Source organism: Sinocyclocheilus grahami, unplaced genomic scaffold (assembly GCF_001515645.1).
Source record: "Sinocyclocheilus grahami isolate Dianchi unplaced genomic scaffold, SAMN03320097.WGS_v1.1 scaffold578.1, whole genome shotgun sequence".
NCBI classification, from domain to species: domain Eukaryota; kingdom Metazoa; phylum Chordata; class Actinopteri; order Cypriniformes; family Cyprinidae; genus Sinocyclocheilus; species Sinocyclocheilus grahami.
Window position 1 is genome coordinate 516,367 of NW_015505757.1, and position 19,050 is coordinate 535,416.

The following is a 19,050-nucleotide window of genomic DNA, read 5'->3' on the forward strand; positions in this document are numbered from 1 at the left end:
GATTTGTTGTTGTTCTGTAACACACTGGCAGAGCGACAGAGACAGTTACATTTGTCTTCACCCCTCCTTCCCTGGCTCTTTCTCTCTTTATCCACACCCATTATTCATTTCCTCCAGTTCTTATCAGCCAATGAGAGCACACACACACACACACGCACGCATGCATGCGCACACACACACACACACATTCTTGAAAGAAATCTATCACACATATGCATGTTCACATATACCCACACTCAGAAAAAAAGGTACAAAAGCTGTCACTGGTCATAAATGCATGAATTATCATTTTTACATTTGACATTGAGAGCATATATCATAATTTATAGATTTTTTTCAGATGGAAAAACAGTTTTGCAAATGTTAGAAATGTGGATTTCAAATGACAAATTGCTATATAAAAACACACCCAGGTTCTTAACTGATGACAAAGACTTGACAGACATGCATCAAATGTTCAGCAGAGTTCTAGGTTATTATGTGTGGAGGTTTTTGGTCCAATAATTAAAATCTCAATTTTTTTTTAAATTTAGTAGTAGGAAGTTACTAGTCATCCCAATTTATATCTATCTATCTATCTATCTATCTATCTATCTATCTATCTATCTATCTATCTATCTATCTATCTATCTATCTATCTATCTATCTATCAAATATGCATTCCATTAGTTTTGTGAAATGGTATGTTTTGTCGGGCCTCAAAGAAATATAGAGCTGAGTATTATCTGTGTAACCATGAAAACTAACTCTATATCTTTAATGCTATCTCATAAGTGTAGCATGTAAGCAGTGAAAAGCAATGGTCCTAGTACTAAGCCTTGTGGTGCACCTCTTAATTCACTGCTACAAAATGATAACAGTCAGAAAAGAATGATTTGAACAATGCCAATGCAATTCCACTAATTGCAGCATAATTTTCAAGCCTATCCAAGAAAATGTTCAATAATCAAAGGCAGCACTGAGATCTACTAACACTAATAGAGAGATGCAGCCATCATCGAAAAATCAAGTCATTTGTCACTCTGATGATTGCAGTTTCAGTGCTATGAAGTGGTCTAAAGCCTGACTGGAATTCCTTGCAGATGCCATTTCTTTCCAAGAAGAAATATAGTTGTGACGATACCACTTTTTCTAGTTGTTCTGGGAGGTTTGAAATCGGTCTGTAGTTAACTAATTCTTTAGAATCGAGTTGTAGGTTTTTAATAAAAGGCTTACAGTTTTTCTGAATTGCTAAAACACTGAACCCCAATCTCTGAACCAAATTCTCATTAGCTTAAATTGTTCACACTTGTTTCTAATGATGTGATCAAGCCAACTGTACAACATATGAGCCAGTTACGAGTGCACAAGTGGCACAGGTGACTGAATGATGATACAAACAATAGATGAAAACAATCTGAGAAGGAGAGGAGGAAGAGTACATGTAAGAAGTGGAGGATGAGGAGGAAGAGGATGAGGAGAGAAAGAGTAAGGTTTAGAGCTTGTTTTCGAGGCTGGATCTGTCACACCAGAGGGTTTTTTCTCTTTGTCTAGCAAAAAAAGCCTACATTACTTGTGATGTGGACAAAGTCTTCAGGCCGGACTCAAGCACAAAGACATGATGCTGAGACAGAATGAATCTCTCATTGACCCTGATTTTACGGTTGCACAACTTACAGTATGTGAGTGTTTTATTTTACCTTTTTGGCCTTTGCAGTTGGACTGCAGTATTTTTGCGGTATCCAAGTGCTGATTATATACAAACATTCAGTGCTATTCAATATTCAGCACAATACTATTCTTGCAGTACATACAGTAGGCCTATACAATATATTCACCTTACTTACTAGTAATTAATTGTAATTACTATACTTTTTTACAGAATTGCAAAATTTACTCAATACAATATACTTTTTTTCTGTAATGTTCTGGGTGCTGTGCTCTCCATTTTTCTCTGTAGTGTCTGATGAATGCTCTGTCTGTAGTGTTTATTTTATTGACTCATGTGTGTGTGATCTGAGAGCACCGTTTGATTTTGAGTGCAAGTAAAATGGTTTTGCAGTTATTGTTTGATTTTGATGGAAGAGTCAGAGGTTTTGTGAATTTAGTTCGAGTATTTGGATTTGTGTTTAAGGTTTTGAGAAATGTGTTTTAGCAATTCAGAAAAACTGTAATACAGTTTTTGCCTATTGCTTGAACACTATAGACACATGCTTAGACCAAAGTAACAAAACTTGAAGCTTTTGTTACTATACCTTAAACACAGTGTAACCATACCTTAAACAAAAGCGCTGCTTTGCACTTCAGTTGCAATTCTGCAACACACTTGCTCCCGCACACTACACACTATTTCATACATAAGACACTTCGTTCATAAATGAAATCTCATGGGTACCATTGGGAAAACACATCTATTCAAAATACAACACACGTTGGGTGATTGAAAACACTTAGACACACACCTGAAAACACTTACTTACAAAACTGATCACCAATCAGCCAACCACAAACAGGCCTCAGTTGAGCCATTTTGAGAACTTTGCAAGCATGGAGGCAGGGAGAGCAAGAGGTAGAGGAAGAGGAAGAGGAAGACAAAGAGAGAGAGGAGTAGGACATGGTCGAAGAGGCTATGCACGGAACAATATTTCAGATGATATTAGAGCAACATGATGAGATCCTGTGGCCAGACCCAAACAGACGGCAGGATCTGTAATCCCACCCACGCACAATTGGCCTGTTTTTCAGTATTTACAGTAGTGGTTTTTTTTGTGTTTTATTTTTGTATTATTTTTGCATTACTGCATTTACTGTACTGTACTGTATAGTATAGTACTGTGATGTGCCGTATTGAGTTGATGTCATTTGTAACCTTTCAGTGCTTTTTTTTTGGTTGTTGTGAAAACCTTTGTTGGAAAAAAACAGAACAAAAACTAAGTGTTGCATTGAGCTTCACAGAATACTAACTGATGAACTGAATAAAAACAGTGAAAATTAAAGACTGCAGTGTTTTATATAAAGTACACTAGTGTGTTGCTGCTAATCTGAAAGTGTATTCATATGATGCAAGTGTGTATCATTTTGTCATCAGAGTGACATTTTGACAAAGGATTGTTAGGTTTTGAGAGCAGAGTTTCAATTCGACATAGATGTGAATGGTTTATTTCCCAGCGTTGTGTCTTGTGTGCTTGTGTGTAAAGGTTTGACACAATGAGCCGAAGTTTTGCAAAAAGTGTTCAAGCAATAGGCAAAAACTGTAACAGCCAGCTTGAAAGTTTTTGGGTCATATTCTAACAATAATGATGAATAATGTTGAGAACAAGTTCTATGACTTCCAGAAACATCTCTTTTATTTAGCGTTTAGCTTGCTAGGTATATGGTCTTATATACATGTTGTTGATTTACATTATTTAATCAGTTATAATGGATTATAGTTCCAATGGGCATTGAAGACATTGGGGCTGTGTCCCCCCTCACTTTTAATAAAATGTAAATTCGTCCCACACACTTTTTTTCAGGCAACGTCCTGCTTAAAATGAAATAACTTTTTTCTGATTTGATTTCTTTTGATACTGTTTTGCTGGGTCAGAATTTAATGAGTAAGTAAAATTTCACCAAAATTAATACAAATGGCCAAAGAATTTAAGATATTATTTCAAAAATGTACTTGTATGTGATCTTGTTTTATATTATAAAATATAATTAAGCAAAATTACGAAAGCAAGAGAGCTGTTTTCACGAATATGAGCACAATTGCAAACGTGATATTGATTTTATTAACAAATAAGTTAATATTAAGTGAATTGCATTTTAGACACAATTTTAAACAAGTTTTGCTATTTCAACAACGAAAATCAAATGAAATCCACAGTTGAAGGGTTTCATTATAATCTTTCAGATTGATTTGAGGAGCGATGGCTTGGTCTTGGTCTTGACTCGGTCTCATTCTGCATTGGTCTTGGTCTTGTCTTGATTTCAGCCCCTAAAAGTCTTGGTCTTGTCTTGGTCTCGGTTTAGGTGGTCTTGACTACAACACTAATTCATTGTGTGTTATACTCCCAGTTATAACCCCAAATAAGTTGTAAATATTGTTAATCGGTGTGTCCTTTTATCTTACACCTTTAACTCTATGGTTATTCAGGTAGGGTAAGGATAATCAAATTTAGCCTAAACCATGAAGTACTCACCCGCCTGCAGGTTCAAAGTACTTCAGGAATGACATAGAAGACTCCCTTCTGGTTGTTCTTGTTTGAGGCTCAGTTTGCAGTTTGTAAGTAAAGTCTCACGGGAGGCAATTGTAACAATAAAATCTCTTATTTTATTGGTTACAATACAAAGCAGTTAATGCAAAAATGAAACTAAATTAGCTAAGCTACGAGTTCTAAACTCAAACTCTAAACAGCAATATTGCAGATGCTGGTGCCCCTCGATAGGGTATCAGGTGTCCTTCAAGCTTAATGCAGGCAGCATAAAGAGTGGTTTACTCCTCAGACCTTTTATACTACTTTTTGGGGAATTCCAAATACATATCAATGTCTGTGACTCATGTCTACTGTAATAAGATGGCTGTCCTTCCCCTGCCGCTTACATTGCTGTCTGCGTCTAGCACTCTTCCTTTTCTTCATTGTAGTCTTCGTCTGGCTCACCTCCGCTTGATGTTGCAACATGCTCTCTCTTCACCCGTGTACCCTCTTCTTAACCTTTGTGGTTGATTACATAGCATCAAACTCATGAGCCTAACTTTCACAACTGTTGTTTATTCATCCTAACAAAGCAAATATTGCATGTTAGGGTGGCTCTTATTTTTGGACTTTTGAAATATTCTGCTCTCACCCGCCCAGTCAACTAGTCTTCATAAGAAATGGAAACAAGCCAAATTTCGCTGAGATTGGACTATGTTTGGGGTGTGCTCAACAACATTCCGTCTTAATGACCACAAAAGCACGTAATTAATAATTATACAAGACCATTAGTAAATGGTGAATTAGGTTAAAAATTAGAACACAGAACAGTGTTGTTAGTTTAAAAATGTTAAATTACAATGCTGCTGATGAGAACTGATCTTTGAAAAACTGCAATCTGATCTTGATCATGGTGACAGTCTGAGATGGGGCACTTGTGGCCTGATGGTAAGCGATTCGGATTTGTAACCCAAAGATTGTGGGTTCGTGTCTCAGTACCAGTAAGAAATGTAGGTAGGGGGAGTGAATGAACATTGCTCTCTTCCACCTGGTTATGCAAAATGGCCATCAGAAACAGTCAAAAGTTTATCAGTGAATGAAACCTATCAGCAATCAGATCTTGAAGTACCTGTTGATAAAAAGATACATTCTTTGAGCATACACTAAATGACAAATTATTTGGATAGTATTTAGCATGCATGGCGTACTTCTAGTGGAGAAACAAATGAGGGGGTGAGAGGTTAATGTTTCCAATAAAAAAAAAATGTACCCCTCAATAAGTGCCACCCTATTGCAAGTGCAAGCATTTTTATATCAAAGCATATATGGCATTAACCTAAAAACAAGCAAATAATATAACATTGAAACATGTAAATAGCAATATCAATATCCATATCCATATCCAAAACGCATTATAACGGTTGCATCTTAAAAGTTCTAACCCCAAATAGGTGATATTATAATGCATTATACATACAGACTTGATTAAAAACACAATAATAAACATACCTTTTTTTCTCTTTCGCCACCTTATTTTTCAATGCAGAACTAAGCTGTTTTCTGTGAATGTGCGAGACTTCCGCTTCATTAGCTGCGGTAGGGAAATAACGAGAAGCATAACAAAGTGCAATAAACAGTAAAATTGTTTGTGCTACAACTCAGTGTGTTTATAATTAAGACAACACATTAAAGTAATATGGCAAGAAACACTAGTTTGCAATATCAAGCATAGCTGGAAGCGGATTACACCAGAAACCTGACACATTAAATTTACAATGGTCCACTCTTACAGGAAACAATAAGATGGATACAATTTACTGAATTATGATGTACAACATTCGGTATTTTTGAAAAGCCCAGGATGTCTCTTAATGACTTGTATTTTGAATCCCCTATTGACTTCAATGTAGCACATATATTTATGTTTATGCATTAGGCAGGTGCTTTTATCCAAAGGGAATCGAATGCATGAGGCAAGTTATGTTAGTGTCATGCTCTATGGATGATTCAGCAACAAGTGAGTGATGTATATTCCCTATCAACCCCAAAAGCTAAAGTAATGGAAAATGTGTGGGTATAGTTATCCATCACTCTTCATGGAAAGATAGAAGTTTGAGTTCCACAATTGATTTAAGTTGCTCAGATGTAATTGTGATTATGTGTGGGCATTCTTTTGCCGTCAATTGCCATTTTAAAATAAGAGAGGCCAGACCAGTGGTGCTGAGAGATGATCAACAAATGTGCTTTATTTATTCATCTTCTCTGGAACAGCAAAGTAACTATGATCAGCCTCCAGAAACACCTCAAGAATCATTAGCATGCCAAAGCTGACAAATATGACTTATATAAGCTTGCATTTCCATTTATTGACTAAAAAAGTATGGGTATAAGAATGTATTTGATGCATGGAAATTGCAGTGATTACTGAACTTAATGAACCTTTATAATTACTATTATACTACCCAATGTACTGTATAAAACATCTATTTCTTATCAAAAATAAAAAAAATTCCGTTGTAAAAATTCAGCAAATCGAGATGCTAATACATTTGATTGTCTCTTCAGTTAGTGACCATATTTCAGATTTCATGATGCAGTGTTAAAGCACATGCAATTTAATACTACTACTATCATAAAAATGAGGGCTGTTCAGTCATTTGAATGCATTTATTTAGCAAACAATTTATCAAAAGTGACTGACAAAACAAATGAGGAATATAACTAGAGCTTCATCCTGAGGTGGCAGTAACATGAAGCGCTACAAAAGTTCCACAATTTTTTAGAGGAATACAGGATAGAAGAGAGAGAAAAAGGGAGTAAGAAAACTTTATTTCACTTATAACGAGTCTGTAAAGCAATAAAGTCAACTTTTTTTTTTGCATTGTGAGAAAAATCCTCCATCTGTTCATATGAGCCAAAGATAATTTCTCTAAGGAACTTCCCAGTATCCCTCACTCACAGTAAGAAATGTGCAACACAGATTGATTCTGAAATCCCTGGAAGGATTTTGCACAGTATCCATTGACAGATGCACTCTTGTAAATCCTCCCTGGGTCACTAAAGGATACCCACTGTGTGCTCAGGACAGTCAAATTCGCCTCATTTTCTACAGCAGATGAACCATATGCAGAATGATAAAGTTCACTGTAAATGAAAGTTAATGGCATGACCAATGTCAGCGTCAAATTAATTTATAAGTTATGTAAATATGCTGGGCCACCTGTCAACTTTTTTGATTGATGACACACTTTGACCTTTTACCCTGAGGGGTAAAAGTGTATTTTCAATTTCAACTTTATGTTGAAGTGCATTTTCTGTTCCCATTGTTTCTATGTTCTCTCCGTGTTTAGTTCTTGTTCCTTTGCCTGGCTTGTTACTTCCCGTAGTTACCCTTGTTAGTTGTCATAATGATTCATTAATTAGCTTGTTAACAGTGTTGGGACGGTTACTTTGGAAATGTAATAGGTTACAGATTACAAGTTACCCTACTTAAAATGTAATAAGTAGTGTAACTTTTCAATTACTTTATTAAAGTAATGTAACTGATTACATTTGATTACTTTTCTAAATTTCTAATGTTTTCAACTGTTTATCATTTTCAAACATGTAAACCAGGCAGGGTAAACTTTACAGTAGTACTCAGCACTGATTACTGTCAGACTTTCGAAATCCTTTATCACTTGAATTAATATTATATTTCAAGTAGACATTGGATGCAAAATTCACTTTAACATGGTGTTTGCATATAAATGTATCTTAGCAGTGTGTAGACACAACCACCCTACGATGATAAAAACTACATTCCTACATTCACTCCCTTTTTTTAATCCCCCAAAATCCTAAACAGTCTCAATTATCAAGCCGTTTAGATTTTCTGAGCAGTATGATGTCATATTGTTCAGGCCCCGCCCACAACCGCTGAAGTACTGTCCAATATTAGCATGTTTTCGCCCTCAGCCAGTTGTACGAAGTACATCATTTTCTCCACGCTCCAGCAGCTGTAGCGACAATGTCTTGTGAGCAATGCAGGTGTTTTGTAGTTTTGTGATGTAGAAGAACATAAGAATCTTAATTTTCTCCCATCATCTCCCAGGTTGTGGGTTCGAGTCTCGTACCGGCAGGGATTGTAGGTGGGGGGAGTGAATGTACAGCGCTCTCTCCCACCTTCAATACCATGACTGAGGTGCCCTTGAGAAAGGCACCGAACCCTCAACTGCTCCCCGGGCGCCGCAGCATAAATGGCTGCCCACTGCTCCGGGTGTGTGTTCACGGTTTGTGTGTGTTCACTGCTGTGTGTGTGCACTCTGGATGGGTAAATGCAGAGCACTAATTCTGAGTATGGGTCACCATACTTGGCCACGTCACTTCACTTCACTTCACTTCATCAGATGCAGTGCACTAGTTTTGTTTTTAATGGTAATGCGCCACTGAATACACCTAAATTCGTTTATGTCTGCACAAATAATTTTACTCCAGACTGCTTTCTGAACAAGGGGCAATTCAAGGCAGTTTTTTTGTTAAAAAGTTCAAACTCAAGGATAGATCAGTACCCATTGTTCGTGATCCAGCTGCACCTCCAGAAGAAGTAAGTCTGACACTTTATATTTTTTTATGATTATTTGCAAATCGCCTTTGCTCTTCCACTGAAGAAAGGGGCGGGTGAGCAGAGCTCATTAGCATTTAAAGGGACATGCCCCAAAATGAGTCGCTGTGAATAGAGCAAGGTAAAAAGGGTGTTGTATGAATATGTATGCATTTATTTTATCCAGCTATTAGTTATTTAAGCTATTTTATTCAGTTTAAGTTCACTCATTCACTCATTCAGACTGATTGGTAAAAAGATTAGATACAAAATGATTAGGGTGTTTTATGGATTATGAAATGCCATTGCTGTCAAATTGAAAAATAATCATTTCTATTCCAAGATATTTCAGTCTGCCAGTGCCAAGACACATACTCCATCCACTGGTAAAAGAAAAGTTTCTCGCCGTCTCTTGTGGTAAATTTAGCCTGGGTAATTTTTATCAGGGTTTTGTCTAATCACAGAAAGCAACTATAACGTAACCATCAGAAATAGGGCACAGCTAAAAATATTAGCCCACATACAGTGAAGAACAGAGGACAGACCTCAGCCAGCAGAAGAACAAGGGCACAAACCTACTAACTCATCAAGGTTTCTATGCAGCATAAGTCTCTTCCTACCAAACAGTGTTTTCTGCTGCACCAGTACAGATAATCTTCTCAAAACTAACGAACAAAAAGTATTTTGTGAAATTTAAAGGGACACTATGGTAACTGTATGTTACTTGCAGAGGAACATTGTTTTGTTTGGGCACAGTACACATACCTGTATACCTGAGGTATTCTTGTTCTGCAATAAAAAAAGACAGACAGCTTAAATTGTAAATCATCTTTATATTCTTATTGTTGTGAATGGGGTAGAATAAAAAGACAGGTTTGTTGAAATTCCAACACACTCAGTTTGTAACTATTTTACGTTTTTGTGGATTGGTGGCAAATTTGTATGAATTCGGACCTCATTCCTACATTTTCGTACGATCAGCTTTAGCCCCACTGGTGGTTGGGTGTTTTTTTCTCACATTATAAAAACTGTATCTGTATGGATTTATAAAAATCTCATGAGAGTTGGATTTTCATAAATTTTTTATCCCAAAAAATCTTCTGAAGAGCACATTTAATCATGTCATAAAATCTTTTTTTGTTCTATTTGGAAAATGTTTATTAATATAAATTATATCAAGAAATAATAATATATAAAAATAATGTAAATTATATATTATAATAAATAATATAAATTATTATTTACCCAGTTATTTTTTTAGACAGAAAACACATTGGGACAGGAAAGGTTGAGAAACACTGCAATAAAGCTCTTTGAATTTGGAATGGATTTTGTGCCCTCTGGTGGAGTTTGAATGGGTTTAAGTTCCGCTGGAAATCTCATTCTGACTGAAATCAGCATAGTTCCCCTATATGGGAGACAAAAGAAGAATGAAAGCTGTCATGTTTTCACAATAGCCGGGTGAATTCATTCATTCATTTTACAAGAATTTAACAATTTTTCACATTTGCTCTAAATATTTAATAAAAAAGCTTTTACACTAAAACACATGGTTGGCTTATCTGGAGCACAGCTGGGCTTACTGTAAATGGAATATATAGCCAACCTTATGAACTGACTCCAAGCTTTTGACTAAATAATTTAGTAGCCAAATAGGAAAAGGATCTACCTTCTTGTGTGGATTTTGATATTCTAGGAACTACGCAGGCTGGAATTTTGTGACCGTAGTGAATAAGATGGAAGGTCATGTTGAGTCCATTCAAAGTTTTGTGTGCAATGAGCAGAATTTTGAAACGGATACAAAACCTGACTAACAGCCAATGAAGTAGATGATAAAATGGGCTGATATGATCACATTTCTTAAGCACTCTGCTGCATTGTAAACCATCAAGACTTCCAGTAGCACATTATAGTAATCTAGTTTTGAATATGACCACATTAATACGTTTTTCAGCATCAGAAAGAGACAGCAAGTGTCTTAGCGTAGCAAGGTGGAAAAAGGCTATTCTGCAAACACTGGAAATATGATTGGCAAGTCACAGATTGCTATCAAACATAACACCCAGTTTCTTAAATGTAGAAGACAGAATAACATTAATTCCATCCAAAGACAGATAATACTGCATCATCTCAGGTTTTTGATCCAATTACTAATACCTCTGTTTTGTCAGAGTAGAAAAGGACATTTCTAATCATCCAGTCTTTGATATCACAAATACACTCTGCTAAATTGGCAAGTCAAGATGGGTGAAATATAAAGCGGAGTACCATCTGCATAATAGTAGAAACTAATGCCATGGTTCCTGGTAATGTCCCCAAGGGAAGAATTTACAGCGCAAGGAGAGAATTACAGGGCCTAATACTGAGCCCTGTGGCACTCAATATTTGACGTGTTTAGTCTGACACTTCAACATTAACAAAAACTGGTGATTGGATACTGTAGATAGGACCTTTTTTTTTTTTTACATTGTGTCCCCATGGCCTCAGTGGCAGCAGTTGTGTCTTACAGCAAAATGGGAGTTTCTTCCAAACATGCAGCACAGATGTGTCTTCCTTACTGAAAGTAAATAACTAAAAACATTTGTGTTTTTTCTATCAACCTATTTACCAAATTTAGAACAAATTAAATTAAATTCAAGTTTATTTGTATAGCACTTTTCACGATACAAATCGTTGCAAAGCAGCATTTAGTAGTAGCTTGTCAGTGGTGACTATGTCAAATTGATGTACATATGGCAGAAATGTACGGTAAAATTCAGATAATGACATAATCAAACAGACGATGAACACTATTAACAGCAATGATTATATGTTGCAATCAAACGTAGCAAAATTTGGTAGTTTATGTTGTTTCAGGGTTTGCATCATCTGAGGTCCTCTGAGGGGTTTGCATCACCTCTTCTCAGGTGTTCAGTCATCTCACAAATTAGACTGTTCCATCATTAATAAATAACTACACAGGAGCAAATGCATAACAATATTTATATTCTAGTAACTTCTATTAACAAGAAAATTAACACATTAAGTAGCACTCAGTTGAATGCTATAATTCACTATTAGATCATCAGTAACTAGTATTTTTCCATACCTCCCAGAGAATTACTAAGAAACTAAATACAGCTTCATCGTTAATGTGAAATTAATCCATAAAAAGCAGGGTAAAATAAAATTTTAACCATTACTTAAACAGTTTATCACTTACATAATCAATAGGTAGTCTATTAAATTACACCACCATTAGAAAGAATTGCTATCTTACAAACCTCAGCATTTTACAATGACTCCAGCAATTACTAGGGAGTTATCATGCTATTCACTTTAAAACACTTTACTTGAGTTATTACTAGTGGGCTACCTGATCTTCATTTTAGAATTGTAGAGTGTCTAGAAATTATGCATTATATATTATATATATATATAAAATTAATTAATTATGAAACTGCAGTTTCTTTCTGTAATTATGAAACGTATAATTAAAGTAGTTCTCAGAGGCATGAAAACACATTGATTAGTTAACTACCGCAACTGAGGGCTATTACTTACTAATTCATCTGCAGCACTGTTTTTTTTGTTTAGGAAACAAACATTAGCACCGATATCATACAGAGGGAAAAAGTCTTCCAAAACAGTGAACCCTCCCAGTAACAACTGACCTGTTCAGAGATTTCATAACATGATAAATTAGTCTCTGATTGACCTGAAGCTGATTACAGAGGAACACATACCTGATTCTAACTAAAGAAGAGCAATGCTCCATTGTACCGCAACTCTCTGGCCTCTGTATGCTTCACTTGTGACATGCACCTGCACCCAAAGCAACATGTCATTAACATGATGTTTCTGTGGCTGAGGTAGAGAACACGCAGACAGATAAAGTGGTCCATGATTTATAAAAAAATTCCAAAAAAGACGACACATTTTAAAAAGCAAGTTTAAAACACATGCCACGTTATTAGAAATAAACTATTTGTATTCATGTTGGTTACAAAAAACATTTATTCCATTTTACATTTCCCAGTTTACATTTTGCTCCAAACTGATTATGTGACGTAACCATAATATATCTTGAGTGTGCACATCAGAAAATGTTTTGCAGTTATACTATGCATTTTTGGGGAGTCACACCACATCACATTTTACAACCCGAATTAAACTTGACCCATCATAAAAGGTCAAATTATCTAATATTTAAGAGACTCATCTCTATAGTATTTTTCCCCCTGCATGGTTAAGTAAGAAGTAGCTGGTTAAGTAAGTATGGTACTTTGTATGGTCACTACTTCTAATAAATAATACAAATCATTTTAAAACATTCCTAGGACACTGGTAGTAACAATATTTTTTTTGTTTATTTTATTACAAATATTAAAATTTTCTGATCAGGTTGAAAAAGTAAAAGAATTGAAAAATATATATTTTTTAATCTAATATGGTAAATCTAAACTGATGTTACAGTAATACAGGCTACAGATCATAATGCAAGGCAAGCACATCTCATGTATATGACATTTTTATTTTTCAGCGTCATGTTTGATTAATAGATTATGTAAGGCGATTTTAAATGGATCATTTATAAATAATGTTTTTGCTAGGGGTGCTCTGATTGATCGGCTACCGATCACTATCGGCCGATAATCACGTTGGGATGATTGATCAGCGGTCTCTAAAAAGGCCGATCTCAAAAAAACAATCTCAAGCTGATGACGCTGCTATGAGAGGTTTGGCACGACATGCAGCGGCACCGTCTCAGTCTCTGTCCGGCGCGGGTGAAATAATTATAATGCTGAAGGTGAGGTACTCATAAGCAACGCTAAACTCGTACGTCATCAGCCCGGAGCTGCTTCCGTGTACAACTGTTGGCGCAAGCTAGATTGAAGTGATTATTACGTTTTGAATATGGATATTTTTCTTACAAAAATGCATCGATTCGCTACAGGAGGCCTTTGTTCACCCCCCGGAGCCGTGTGAGACAATTTTTTTTTATGGATGGGAGCTTTTTATTTAACTTCTTTTGGACTGATGCATGCAACACCCGCTGAGTGGCATTAAACAGCTTGAAAGATCAAAGACAATTTTTAATATAACTCCGACTGGATTCGTCTGAAAGAAGAAAGTCATATACACCTAGGATGACTTGAGGGTGAGTAATTTATGGGCTAATTTTCATTTTGGGTGAACTAACCCTTTAAATGTGAATGAAATTAGTTGTGGAGCATATGCCTTGTATGTAACAGCCATTTTTCACAATCAAATGCTATTAGATTATGATCACTGTACAAAAGACTGTTTGACCAAATTATGTGCTCTGTGGTTTGACCAAATGATGCACACAATAAACATTTTGATGGTTTGATTTATTTCACGCAAAGCTTTTCTCTTTTTAAAACATACCAACGGTACGAATTGGATTAACAAACAGATTTATACACATTCATATACAAAACAAAAAGATTCTTGCTTTCCTAAGCTTGCTTGTTGTACGACTCGCTTCATGTAACATCCTGCTTTTTTTCCTTCACTTTCTGCTTTTCTACCCTTCATCACTATCTCTCTCCTGTCGCTCCCGCTCTCTTCTCATCTCCTTCAGTTCTTGTCGGTACTTCCTTTCAATGAAGCGTTTCTGATGAGCCATCTGAGGAAAGTTATCTGCAGAAGTCAAGAGGGAAAGAACATGTAAAATAGAAAACCAAGACTTTCATAACCTTTATCATTATAATAGCTGCTTCAACAAACCAAAAAAAATAAAAACTGCACTGTAATAAACACCTTATTCCCATAACGTGTGAAAATATTTATTCTAAAACCATTTCCATTTTTTGGTGAAAAATGCAACAAAGTCACTCACATTTCTCCAGCGCATCCATGGCTGCACCCATCTCAGCTTGCTGAATACTGTCAGGATAAAATGAAAATTTGTACATGTTAAGCAACTCAAACAATGGATCTTTATCATTCTAATGAAATTAGTAAATAAAGTACATATGACACAATGAACCTGCAGCAGGGCTCTTGATCAACATCTGTCTCAATGGCCATGTTTAAAATTAAAATTCATGGGTGGCCAAACATTTTTCAATGCATTAACATAACTAAACACATAAGCTTAACATGTTAACATGAAAACAAAACATTCTTAAATGTGTTAATATAATTGAATAACTGAAAAACAGGTAAACATCCTATAAATACATTTGGGTTGAATGATAACCTTAAACTAGGTTTTTATACGGGTTTTCCATTTTTAGGATGATATCACAGTTTGCTGGTGTGATATTGCTTTTATACAACAGTTTAAACAACAATTAGCTCATACTGAGTAACTTCAATTTCAGACAATATATCCAGATACTTCATATTTTTGCAGGTCTCTTCCAAAGGCAATGAAACAAAACATTTTAGGGAAGCAACATTGCATATAATACTGAACATATGATTCTGTGCGTCATCCATGCAAAAAACAACTGTAATAAACAATTTAGCTTTCATTCCCTTTGTTCCATTGCTATTAGTTAACATCATCAGTGAGCTACTAAGAACTATTATAAACATGCCATGAAATTGAACTAACATGACATGGCAGATCACTAACATATAGGGATGCACCGATACCACTTTTTCCAGTACTTGCCCGATACGATACTTTTATTTTTGGTAGTTGCCGATACAGAGTACCGATACAAATATTTTTATTGCATTTGTAAATTTGTTTAATATTGGGTACAGAAACCAAAAGAGTATGTATAATGTTAGTTGGTTAAATTCATTTATCAAATAGATACAGTCAAACCTAAATGTATTCAGACACCTTCAACATTTCTCACATTATCACAGTTTATTCTCTATAGTTTAGAAAACGGTAAAAAAAATATAACAAGAACTCAGAGTTAAACTGTGTCAGAACAAATTCAGCTTGATAATGTTAGATAACTTTGATAGAAAGGTATGTAATGGATTACAATCAATCAAAAATTAGACAGCTGTATGACAGTATTAACACAACTATCAATACTTAGTCGTGCAACCCTTAGCCTTAATGACAGCCTGTAGTCTCCTGGGCATGCTGTCAACCAGGTACATGCAAACCTGAACTTCAATTTTTTTCCCCAGACTCAGTCGGAATAATTTTTGGTCCCAAATTTGTATCAGTTTTACTGGTAGTCCACTGTATGAAGAAATTTTGGGTATAATTTGACACGGTTTACTTGATTTTACTATCTTCACTTACATAAATGAACTATAGTGTCCTGCACCCACTAGTAAAAAAAAATAAAAATAAAAATTATATCTGGTTTCTGAATAATTTTTGGTTTGACTGTATATCCTTTGGTTATTTTAACACTTAATTATGCTCATTAAAATGTATTTTACAAGTTTTTGTTACTTTCACTGTTCATTTTTTTTGCTCTATGGTACATCTTTAATTTAATAGCATTAGAGCTGCTCCATTGCAGCGGATTAGTATACTGTAATCACGCGCTTTGCTGTAATAATGCAGGGAACCACTCGTTATAAATCTTCTAACTGTGATATTTTCAGAAATAGAAGTCACGTTTTTTTTTCATCTGAAACGTGCTGCGATTTATATTACAAAGCCACTCATATAATGCAGAAACCCTCAAGCAAGCAAAACACGCGCAATGCGTGCACGTATTTGTACAGATGCAGAATAGTAGCCTACAGCCTAGTGCATTTCACACAGGCTGCTAGATTCACTTTCGTCAGAAAGTCGTGTATGCCTAAGGTTAAAAATAAATGTTTATAGTGAATGCCCTTATAAACGCTCTTCTTTTTTACGATTTAGTTTTAATCCAAATGATGCGTGTGCTAAGTGAGTGAACATCAATGATCACACAACAGAATTGCGCTCTCTCTCTCTCTCTCTCTCTCTCCCTACCATTAAGTAACTTGTGCATTGTTTTACTTACTTGTTTTTGACGTATCCGACCGAACTACAAACTTTTCAGTGATGTTTGTGAGAAAGGTATAATCACTCGACAAGTTCGCGCATCTGCGCTCAATCCACTCAGCGTGCTTTGCTTATTAGCTCGCGCACATCAGCTATACAGTCAATACTGAATGTTTAACATTATATTCATTGCATACATATACTTCGTAGACATCCTTAATCTCTAATAACTCCATTCTGCTATCTGTTGTCGGCGTTTCTTTGTCTGAATATGGCACTTAACACATGCTGCATGGTATCGGCGTTTGGTATCGGGGCATTTTAACAAGTACGAGTACAGGAGCTCAGTATCGGGCCCGATACCGATATACCAGTAGAGCATCCCTACAAACAAAATCAAAACTCAATATGTAAGATAAAGGCTCACTGAATAGAAAGTGCTGCCTGCTACACAGAGCAACACAGAAAGAGGAAACCACCAAATGATAAAAATGTCAAGACAGAAACATGGATTAATGTTCAAGAGAGCTTTTAGGTGGCATAAATCTAGACCTGGACAGCAAGTTCTGAGAGTGTGACATACAGAAACTGTTTTTGACAGACATTTATAAAAGCAGATATGCAGCGATGTGGCAATGAGGGTAAATATCTGGGTGTATTAGTACCTTGGTCCTTTTCCACAGCCAATCCGTTCACCTTTAAAATACACTGCCACTGTGTAGGTCCTGGCATGAGAGGGTCCAACTGTCTGAAGTGTTCTGTAAAACAAGATGAAGAGCATCACAGCTGAGATGAATGAAAACAAAACAAACTGGAATAATTAAGAGGATCTGTGGCCACATTACTCTATTATAAGACTTCAAATTGACCAGTGGCCTTGCATCAGTAAAAGCAAGTTTACATACATCCAAAGACAACATACATCCAAAGTTCTGTCAAAAAACTCTAGATGGCGCTGGCCTATAAGTTCTAACTCAACCTGATATAATGACATCATTATTCACATGGAGCAGTTGATTGGTTTCTTTTCATATCAGCAGCCAATGAGCTTGCTGCTCAACATTCAAATACTCAGCTAGTCCTAGTATTAGTGCTAGCAGTGCTAGTGCTAGCTAGTATTTTAGAATCCCTCCACCTTCCCCAGCTCCACCTGTATAGATCTGCTACAGAGTGATTTCATGTATATTATATATGGGGGTTATTTCATGTTATATGTGCAGCAGCAGTATTTCTTACATGCTCACAGCAGCATGTCTGTTGATGTATTGGCAGTTGCATGTCTCGGTACTTGCTCTACCGCAGCAGCAGTGTAGCAGATCTATTCCGCCAAGACCAAACACATTAACATTGCCATGCATATTACCATGCTAAACTCTCCGAAAGCTGTCATGACAGACATTAAAATTAAAGCAAAAGCATCCACCTTACTATCACCATGACACTTTGCGCCAATCATAATATACAGCAAACCATGAGCAATCAGCAATGAACAGAACAATTTCTCTAAATATATCACTTCAATTCAGTCTCATTTAGTTCAGCTGATTTTTCTATATAGTTTAATGTAAACTTTTATGTTGCAGAGTTGATGTCTCATCTTACTAGAAGAAAGATACATGAGCATTCCAAACAATCAGAGCATTCCAAGTTTGCAATGGAGGATCTACTGTAGGAACTTCAAACACCAACTTAAAAAAATAAAAAATAAAACAGCTTTCATAATCGCAGAACGATTTCATAATCACGTCATTAAATAGTCTGCGATTATGAATGCGGTTTTGCGTACCTTGTCAGTGAACTACGGATCTGTGTAGTAAATGCTGCTCCATCTGAAAGCACGTGATGGAGATTTACTACTGATCACAGAACCGACTTTACTGACAAGATGCGCATGACAATCCCATTTGATTAATCGTGCAGCCCTAAATTCTGCACGCACAGTGAGGCCAAGACTTTTGGACAACAGCCTGGTGTCAAGAAGGGCAGCAAAGAAGCCACTTCTCTCCAAGAAAAATGTCAAGGACAGACTGAAATTCTGCAGGACGTACAAGGGTTGGACAGCAGAAGACTGGTGCAAAGTTATTTTCTCTGATGAAGCTCCCTTCCGACTGTTTGGGACTTCTGGAAAATCGATTGTTCGGAGAAGAAAAGGTGAACGCTACCATGAGTCCTGTGTTGTGCAAACAGTGAAGCATCCTGAGACCATCCATGTGTGGGGTTGCTTTTCAACCATGGGAGTGGGCTCTCTCATAATTTTGCCCAAAAACACTGCCATGAATAAAGAATGGTATCAAAACGTCCTGCAAGAGCGACTTCTTCCAACGATCCATGAGCAATTTGGTGATGATCCGTGCATTTTCCAGCATGATGGAGCACCATGTCACAAAGCAAGAGTGATAAAGAAG

General features: G+C 36.2%; 1 protein-coding gene across 4 annotated transcripts in view; it reads right to left on the reverse strand.

Annotated features, from left to right (window-relative positions):
* Positions 1-13,899: 13,899 nt before the first annotated feature.
* LOC107556767 (ribonuclease 3-like) overlaps positions 13,900-19,050 on the reverse strand; it is a 46,851-nt gene continuing 41,700 nt past the window's right edge. For all 4 annotated transcript variants that reach the window (XM_016239964.1, XM_016239965.1, XM_016239962.1 and 1 more), the window contains 3 exons: positions 17,311-17,403; positions 14,585-14,631; positions 13,900-14,385 (listed from right to left, as the gene is read on the reverse strand). In XM_016239964.1, the coding sequence (XP_016095450.1) occupies positions 14,270-14,385; positions 14,585-14,631; positions 17,311-17,403 (256 nt within the window). In that variant the 3' untranslated portion in view covers positions 13,900-14,269. The remainder of the gene's footprint in view (positions 14,386-14,584; positions 14,632-17,310; positions 17,404-19,050) is intronic.